At 36.1% G+C, this 9,598-nt stretch overlaps 1 protein-coding gene across 2 annotated transcripts; it reads right to left on the bottom strand.

Annotated features, from left to right (window-relative positions):
* Positions 1–1,624: 1,624 nt before the first annotated feature.
* On the bottom strand, positions 1,625–2,930 carry LOC107938448 (transcription factor MYB106). 2 transcript variants are annotated; one of them, XM_016871618.2, is made up of 3 exons: positions 2,672–2,930; positions 2,421–2,556; positions 1,625–2,349 (listed from the first exon to the last, which is right to left on the bottom strand). In XM_016871618.2, exons 1-3 carry the CDS (start codon positions 2,811–2,813, stop codon positions 1,680–1,682), a joined length of 948 nt encoding a protein of 315 aa, XP_016727107.1. In that variant the 5' UTR covers positions 2,814–2,930; the 3' UTR covers positions 1,625–1,679. The 2 variants fall into 2 exon arrangements, with proteins under 2 accessions (XP_016727107.1, XP_016727108.1); XM_016871619.2 differs by having other exon boundaries at positions 2,421–2,550; positions 2,672–2,907.
* Positions 2,931–9,598: the final 6,668 nt, after the last annotated feature.

Raw genomic sequence — 9,598 nt, forward strand, 5'->3', positions numbered from 1 at the left:
ACTAACGGGAGAAAAACCAAGCAAAAATGCAGATAGTCGAAAGAGGATGTGTGGGACACGACTCAAAGCCCCAGTACCTAGAAGTGTGCATTGGCCAGGCTACCCAGCCTGGCTCGAAGGCTCGCCCGAAATGTGGGAGGGTTTGGGAAAAAATATAGGCTCAAAAAATGGGCTTGGACAAAAAAATAAGGCCCATTTAAAAAATGGGCCGAGCCTTGGGTAAGGTATTTTTAGCCCGGGCCAGGCCAGGCCCGAATTCACTAAAGGACAAAAAAAGCTGTATTTTTTTTAAATGTTATTTTCTTGTTGTTTTCTCCCTATTTTGCTACCATTTTACTATTATGCTGCTACTATTTTGTTGTTATTGTTTGGATATTGTATAAATTTATTTTATTGTTAATTTTTTATTATTTTAAAGGCATTTGTTAATTTTTATTATTATTTTAGAAGCATTTGCTTGTTAAGTTGCATTTATCTTAGTGTTATTTAAGTCTACATATTTTTTAAAATTTATTTTCAATTTGTTGGGAAATATTTATTTGATGTTTTTAGTATTTTTGATTTATTATATATATTTAAAAATAATATAAAATAATATAAAAAAATAATACGGGTGGGTCGGGCCAGGCCCGAGTTTTATTATTTTTATCCGGGTCGGGCTTGGCCAAAATTTTAGGCCCATTTTTTAGGCCTGGCCCAGCCTGAGCCTAATAAATAGACAAGATTTTTTAGTTGAGCCTGACCCGAACCCGGCTCGGCCCGGCCCGGCCCATGAACACCTCTAACAGTACCGAAGCGTAGATTGCACAACTTTTAACATGCGAACACACGTGCTCTATCGCCCTGCCATAAGCCCCAACGTTGTGCCCTATTAATTGCTTAGAGTACTTGCCTTGTTAATTAGAATAGTTAAATCCATTATTGTTTAATCAATTCTAATACTAGTGATGAATAGCATGGTTGTGTATGTCAAAGTATGCAATTTATGTTGTGTGGGCATGCGATCTAATCTAAATAAACTCCGCTAGTGTGCATTTGTTGGTAAGAATTAGGTCTCTTCGTTATTAATACTATCTATAAGTTAAATCTTAAGCACTAAGTTATAGGGTTGTTTATTGATAAGAGAAATAATTTGAATGAGCTACTTCTTGGTTATTGACAGCCAACAAGGTAATGGGAGATTGGTTGTTATGCACTACATTGGTAAGTATAACTAATTTATTAAAGAACATTGAAAATTATTTTTGAATCAATCATTAAACTTGTGAACTTTCTTTCAATTTTAATTATTGCTTTCTTTGCTAAGTTTTAAATTTAATTTTAGTTTTTGATTCTCTAGGAACCCCTAATCATATTTACTTTACTTGTTTTTATTTAAGAAATAAAATTATTACCTGTCTCTGTGAATAAAATCCTACTCACTGCTATCTACTAAATTTATATTTTTTTAGTAGGATTTTATTTTGTAGATCTAGACAACAATACACAATTTAACAGAATTGTTTTCACGGTTTCATCAATTGAACTTCAAATATTAAATAAAAAAAGTTGAGGGACTAAATTCATGAAACTGAAAATAGAGAGACTAAATTTCAATGTGTGAAGAGTAAAGGGACTGGTAGCATAATTAAACTTTTCTTTTTGAATAATGTTTTCTTAACTTGCATTAAAGTTGAACTTCATTTCATGACATTATGATCATATAACATAGACAAACCATATGGTGAAGAATTCACCAAATCGAATACACTCCCGCAGCAATTACTACCGTCGACAGCCATGGGTACACTTTCATAATTTCCTACCCTAAATGAGTCCTCGAACCATTCATCAATGCAGCCATCCGTTATTGTTTCCTCAATTTCTTTCATTTGGTTCGAGTTTTCAATGTATTTCAAACTGTCATCAAACCCCATTTCACAATCTGTGTAGCTAGTGGCATTCAGTCCAATGGCAGGGAGCCTAAGCGTTGAAGTTGGGGACCCAAGGTCCTGGGTGGGGAAGGCAAACATGCCTGCAACTACGCCTTGCCATGCTTGGAGTACGTCAAGGCACCTGGGCCTGAGCTGACTATGATTGAGGGTAAGGTGGTTCTTTGGGTGGATGGGGTTTGGGACGACCTGTTTGGAGCCACGGACCAACCTAGCTTCAGCCTCCAGCCGAGCACTCTCCCACTGAGCCATGTGGGTTAAGTTTGAACCAGATGGGAAGCTTGCGGCATCTGTACGAGGCTTGTGAGTCATGGGATCAACGCCAAGCTTTATCAGCCTTTTCTTGAGATGCGTATTCCAATAGTTCTTGATCTCATTGTCTGTTCTTTTTGGCAAGTGAGCTGCCATTGCTGACCACCTAAATAAATACATGAAGATGATCAGGCATGATTTGGCTCAATCGCAACATTAATAAAAAATATACTTTACCTGTTTCCAAGAAGGGCATGGAGTTGAATAATGGTGTGTTCTTCTTGTAAGCTAAACTTTCCTCTTTTGATATCAGGCCTTAGGTAATTAATCCACCTCAATCGACAGCTCTTTCCACATCGTTTAAGTCCTATATCTACACAAAATCCATAAAAATCTTTTCAATCCATTTCATTAGCTACAACCAAACAACATATATAAATATATAAAGATTAAAGAGTGGGAAAATAATAATATAATTAAACAATCACCAGCTTTCTCAGGCAAGGCACGCCAGTTACCATGGCCATGCTGTTGAATGTAAGCCATTAGTATTTGGTCTTCCTCAGCCGTCCACGGCCCTCTCTTCAAACCCACCTCCTTATGGCCATTCAACGGCAGCCGCCGCCCCATTTTTCTTTTCTTTTGCACAAAATCGAACGTTAATCTTGTACCCAATAATTGAAACAACGGTTGAAAGTGAAGAGTAATAGTGATGGGTGAAATGGAGCGAATACATAGGCAAGGGGCTCACCCAAAATGATAAATTTCATTTTAGTACTTTTAAAAAATTCTGAAATTATTATTTATCCCTCAAAATAATAAAATTTTAATTAATCATTTTAACAATTTTAAAATAATACAATAATAAAATTATATTTTTAACCCCTTTTAACATTTTATAATTTACTTTTAAATAAATTTCTCCCTTTCGTAAGGCAAAAATCAAGAGGAATAACTATAAATTAATGCATGAATGAGGTGTAAATAAATTAGTCCAACTACTTGGTGAACATTAATGATCCCCACGTATTGCTTCCCATACACATGTTTTGTTTTTTACCTCCACATGAATATTGCTTTCCATACATTTGTTTTGTTTTTTGTACCTCTACGTGAATATTGCTTCCCAAACAATTTTATACTTAAATATCTAAATTGTGCTGATTGAAACATAACTCGACTGGTATGAATATTGTTTTCAATGTAGAAAGAGACATTTTCTTCCTAATAATGTGTAACATCCCAAAAATGGGGTTAGAAGAATTGAGTTTGTTGTTGATTGATTAATTGGATTTAAGCTTGAATACGCATGATTGTTAGGTTTTCATTGCATGATGGATGATATGCATTTTCTTAGTGGATTATTGTTATAGGTGCTTGAATGACTTGCTAAACATTGAGACAAGATTAAAATGACCAAATGGTAAGGTATGAATGTAACAGCCCAACTTAGGGCCTAGTTAGAATAGTGGTCTCGGGACCACAAATTTGGAGTTGAATAAATTATTTTATTATTATTTTGGGGTCATAGCATGTTAATATTAGTGTATGGAAAATTTGGTGAATTAATTTTAGCGATGGCTTGCTTAATTGCAAAAAAAAGGACTAAATCGCATAAAAGACAAAAGCTGCAAATTAGTGCCCAAATGTGTCAATTAGCTAGAAGACTTAAATTGGGGGTCTTTGAAGGGCAATAGACCCTTAGGAAGTAGCTTGACCGGCCATGAGATGAATTTTAAACAAATAGTAAAAGTTTAGGTAACTGATGTCATGATTTGGTGATAAAATGATGCCTAAAGCCTATCTAGCATTTTTCTTCTTCTCCATCTCTTCTCTCCACCGAAAATATCAGCAAATATGGGGGTTTGAAAATTGAAAGTTTGCAGCAACTTATTCCTCTCATAATGTAAGTGATCTTGATGATTTTCTTGATGATTTTTACATTTTTGGTGTGCTTGTGTCATGGGTTTTCAAATGAGAGGACTATTTTGAAAAATGGTAATAAGTTTAGGGCTTCACTATGTGAATGTTCATGTTATTTTCTGAAATTTTATGAAAGAATATGAATCGTAGAAGAGTCCTAAACAACTTTTGTGAGAGGTGTTAGCATAACAACACCCAAAGGGACTATTTTTGCATAAGTTGTGAACTAAGGGATAAATATGTGAAATAGTGAGATTTTGAAGTTGCTATAAGAGAAAAGGGTTTGACTAGGCTTAAGATACAAAGAAATTCAATAAAAATTAATTTTTGAGCGTAGGGGCAAAATGGTCATTTTACCAAGGATGTGAATTTTTGATTGCCTAATTGTGATTAGTGACTAAATGAGTGCATTTTACTATTATAGATCAAGAGTTGTCAAATCCGAACCTTGACCTGGGGAAAGCCAAGCAAACTGATTAATCGTGTGCATTTTGTAATCTGAGGTAAGTTGTATGTAAATAATATCACTATGTTATTGATATATTTGTTTGAATTGTCCTTGAATCAATATAGCATGAATTGATTGATAATGATAATTGAGATAATAGAATTTCCGTTGGAACCTTAGGAAGTAGACCGGACATTCATGCCGTAATAATTGGGTCACTTGTATGTGCTAGTGTAAGACATTTCTGGGACATGCATCGGCCACATTATGGAAGCTAGTGTAAGACCATGTCTGGGACATGGCACCGACACTGAGACGAGTACAAGTGTAAGACATGTCTGGGACATGCATCAGCCTCGAGATGTAAGCCAGTGTAAGACATGTCTGGGACATCATCGGCTACGAGATGATGGTCAGTGTAAGACCATGTCTGGGACTTGGCATCGACACCTTACCCATATTCGAGGTTTAATGAATATCCGATGATACTCCGAATGGTTCAACGGTGGATGTTATGTTTTAAGTTAATGAGAAAAGTATAACTGTGTTGTGAATGGTACAGGTACTTAATTGGTACGTACGAGATATGAGCTCAATATACATATTATATTATGTGACTTGTATGGTTGGTGATGAGTAAGTTACATCTATGCCTACATCTGGGTCATTAATATGTTGATCATGAGTGAAATTGTTGTTGTATATTCATTTATATGCAACCTACTAAGCTTTTATGCTTACTCCCACTTCCTTTCCATTTTTCTTACAGTGCTGCCTAATTAGCCTAAGGATCATCAGACGTTAGAGATATCAATCACACTATCATCCGAAACACTTGGTATAGTTGGATTTATATTTTTGAATTATGGCATGTGTAGGGACTAGACTTTATTATTTTGTGTATTGAGCATTTACCAGATGAATTGGCTTGGGGTAAATCTCACATTTTGCATTAAGCCTTGAATGATGGCTAACATTCATTTTGAGTTTATAAAAAAATGCATTTCCATGATTGCATGAATGTCTATTGTAGTTGACTTGATTATAGAAAATATGTTGGCTTTAGTATTGGTTGGTTTTAGTATGTAAATAGGTAAGCAAAGGTGGCAATGAGGCTTGGAAAATAGCCTTATATTGTCGACAAGGGTAGACACACGGGCATGTGTCTAGGTCGTGTGTGACACACGGTTAGCCCCACGGGCTTGTGGTCTGGCCGAGTGTCCCCTGCATCTAAAAGTTTTAAGTCAGAATGCATGGTAATATTTAGACGGGCAGAGACACGACCGTGTGTCTTAGTCATATGGAGGACACGGACTAGCCCACGGGTGTGAGCCGTGGCCGTGTGACTTTTTGGTTATGATGACGTCAGAAATAGAACGCCTCAGTTTTTGGACACGAGCCAAGACACGGGCGTGTCGAGGCCGTGTGGGAAGACATGTTCTAGGCACACGGGCCTGTGCCAAGCCGTGTGAAAACCACTACACCTTGAACTAAAAATTAAATTTCGCACGGGCTAGGGACACGGGCTTGTCCTGATAGACATCAGGCCATGTGAGCCACACGGGTCACCAACACAGCCATGTCATGTCTTTAGTGAAAATTTCCAAAGCTCTTTAAGAGATCTGGATTGATCCCAAATTGGTTTCTAAGTATATTTTAGGCCTTTTAAACCTACATTAGAATTGTAAAGGTGAAATTTTGAAAGGTTAATAATTTGTTCGATTTTTTTTCTGACTCGAGAAAGATTATACGCTTTTGAATAAGTTAGTAATGTCTCGTATCCTGTCTTGGTGTCAAACACGGGTAAGGGGTGTTACATTTAGTGGTATTAGAGCTATGGTTTAGTTGATTCTAGGACTAACCTAGCTAAAGTATGAGTCTAGCTATAGATGCCATAATTTTGTTTTATTATTGATAGTGTGATTATTTCTGACGATTATAAATTATGTTTTTATGTATAGTGAATGGATCCTGATAGAACCTGTGACAGCCCTAAAGCGACCCTAGTAGGAAAGCAGTTTCGGGACCGCTAAACCGAGTCACCAAATTGTTTGAATATGATATTTATTGTTTAAAATAAATGTGTGAAAATTTTAAGCTTCGATTTAGTAAGTTGCATGTGAATTTAGTCAATAGGACTTATGTGTGACATTTTTGAAATGTGATAGATCAAAACATAAGGACCTATTAGTGCATGTTGAAAAAGGGGGGACTTGCATGTCAATTTTTCCCCCCATCTAGTAGTGGCCGGCCATGACATTAGGATGGACAAAGGGTGATGGGAAAAACATGCCATAGACATGTTGTGTTGGTGCATCATGGGAGGAAACAATAAAATAAAGTTAGTAATAAAGAAATGGAAAAAAAGAAAGAAGGTGTGTGATTGTTTCTCCCCCCTCCCCATTGCCGTGAATGTAAGAAAGAAAACAAAAAAAAAGTGTCCATCTTTTTTTCATTTCTCTTGGCCGAATGTTCTAAAGAAGAAAGGAAACAAGTTGTGTTCTTTGGTTCTTCTTGGCCGGATTGAGAGGAGGAAAGAAGGAGTGAAGCAATCGGTCATCTTAGGTCGATATTAAGGTAAGGAAGTTGATACTAGTTCTTGAAATCCTAGTTGATTTTGAGTGAGATATCAAGTTATTGTTGGTAACCCATGTTGAAATTGTGATTTTGGAATAAGTAAGGTTTTCGGCTATGGAGATTAATAAGGGTGATGGTTGTGTTTCATGCTAAATCTAGATGAAAAATGGTAGTTGCTTACATCTTGATGATTATGAGTTTCTTTCTTGGTTCTACCTTAGATCCATGAAGTATATTTTTATTTGGTGTTGTTGGAAGTATCGGCCATGGTATATCCATAAGTGTGATTTATGCTTATTGCATGGTAGGTAAGATTTATGTTTTGGATATATGTTTAAATTAGGTTATAATCAAATTTGTGATTCGGCTCTTGCACATATATATATATATGATTGCACATGATGTATTGGTATGACCTATATATTATCTCAAGGTATATACTTACACATGATGGTGCTTCGATTATGGATTAAATGATGGATGCGTATTGAGTTATAATATGTAATGCATTAGTTAGTAAAATGTATGCCATTTATGTGTGGTATTAAGTATATAATCGGCCTCAACATAGACATGCATATTCGGCCATAGGAAGAAGATTGGTGTTGCATGTATTCGGTTAGAGGCAAGCATATTGATGCTTTTGTCTTGGCTTAGAAAATTCGGCCAAGGGGGAATATTAACTAAAATGTTGAGTTTGTTTCATGATTCCATATATATATGTGACTCTAATGCCTAAAGTATATATGGGCTAAGTACCTTGAGGTTATCTTTTGATGTTCGAATGAATTGTATTAAATTGCTTGATGTGATTAAAAATGCATATGACCATTGTGTAGTTGAGCTAGAAGGTGGCCATATGACCAATCAAACTCCTTGTCATATTCGGCCATAAGCTAGCATAATGAGACTTTAATAAGTTAAATTTGTTTGAATTAGCTCAAGAGCTTAGAGGACCACAGTTGGATAAGGGAAAGGAAAAAGTTATCGAATAGCCGCTGAAAACGTTCGACCACATCCGAGGTAAGTTCTTGAGTAATAGAGCTTAAATTATGATTTGATTAGATCATGTTTTAAGCAAATCAAAATCATGCTCTTTGTGTGTGGCTATTGAGCCGAAATTACAAGAGTGATAAGTGTCTTGTGTTTGAGTTTTGCTAATGAAAATGAAATACGAATGTGTCATGATTTATTGTTAAATGTGCATGGTTATTCGAATGATGTCCGGGCTAAGTCCCGAAGGCTTTGTGCTAAGTGACCATATCCGGACTAAGATCCGAAGGCATTTGTGCGAGATACTAATTCCGGGCTAAGCCCGAAGGCATTGGTGCGAGTTACTAGATCCGGGTTAAATCCCGAAGGCATTTGTGCGAGTTACTATAACCGGGCTATGTCCCGAAGGCATTTGAACGAGTAGCTATATCCGGTTAAATTCCGAAGGTACGTGATTTGGGAATGAATGATCTTGCTGTAAAAATTTCAGTTAATACGCTTGTAACATCCCAACATTGAGGTAAGTTTCGTATGTGCTTTGAATTAGTTGAGCCCTTACAAATAAGTATTCGCTCAGTTGATAAATGAGCTACCGGCCTTTGGCTAAGTTGATCTTTGTGTATGAATAAAAGGGTTGGTAATGTGAAGTAAGTATGATATTGAAAATTTGTGCACATGAAATTATCCGTTTAGCTACATGAATGCTATACTTTGGTTGTGTCTAAATTCTTTGCTCAAAACTTACTAAGCATTTAATGCTTACTCCGTTTCTTTGATTCTCTGTTTTATAGATTTTGGTTCTTCAGTTATCGGACTCGGGATTTTGAAGTCGAAGTCGCCCACACTATCAAAGCTCCTTTTGGTATACTTTTGGTTGAACTTTGAAATGGCATGTATAGGACTACCCTTTTGTTGTTGGTCATGTACCCTTCGGTTTTGTGTAAATTTGGATAGCCATGCGAAAATGGCTTAAATATACTTTGATCATAGCTTTATAATCGTTTTGTATGTTGTCCGTCGAGAGGTATGGAAATGTTGGTAACGGTTAGCCATGGGAATGGTTATTCATGATCATTTTTGGAATATGTATGACAAACTCTAGTTGATCCATGGAGGATCATGAAATAGGTAAAGTTTACCTTAAAAATAGATGCTGGCAGCAGTAGTGATGTGGATGTGAAAAATCACTAAAAATAGTAGGAATGGAATTAAATAGTGAATAAATTATGTAATCGAACCTTGATGAATCTATTTTCATAGGAAAGTAACAAAACGTTCATATGAATAGTATATTATGAGATGTTAAAGTTCTCGTGAGACAGGCCCAGAACGGTTTCTGGATCCCCTGATCTGACTTTGGAAATTCATTATAAATTAACCAGAGATATTTAGAAGTCATGCCATATATGTATAGATTTCTCTTTGAGTCTAGTTTCTATAGAAACTAACGACATCAGTATTGAAGCCCTGTACA

Source organism: Gossypium hirsutum, chromosome A05 (assembly GCF_007990345.1).
Source record: "Gossypium hirsutum isolate 1008001.06 chromosome A05, Gossypium_hirsutum_v2.1, whole genome shotgun sequence".
In the NCBI taxonomy this organism is placed as follows: domain Eukaryota; kingdom Viridiplantae; phylum Streptophyta; class Magnoliopsida; order Malvales; family Malvaceae; genus Gossypium; species Gossypium hirsutum.

What these genes read in the sequence shown, in the direction of transcription:
- LOC107938448 (XM_016871618.2), bottom strand. Translation starts at nt 2,813, where the DNA reads ATGGGGCGGCGGCTGCCGTTGAATGGCCATAAGGAGGTGGGTTTGAAG. An exon ending in TGCCTTGCCTGAGAAAGCTG is followed by an intron (nt 2,557 to 2,671) that starts GTGATTGTTTAA and finishes GATTTTGTGTAG; the next exon opens with ATATAGGACTTAAACGATGT. An exon ending in CATGCCCTTCTTGGAAACAG is followed by an intron (nt 2,350 to 2,420) that starts GTAAAGTATATT and finishes GTATTTATTTAG; the next exon opens with GTGGTCAGCAATGGCAGCTC.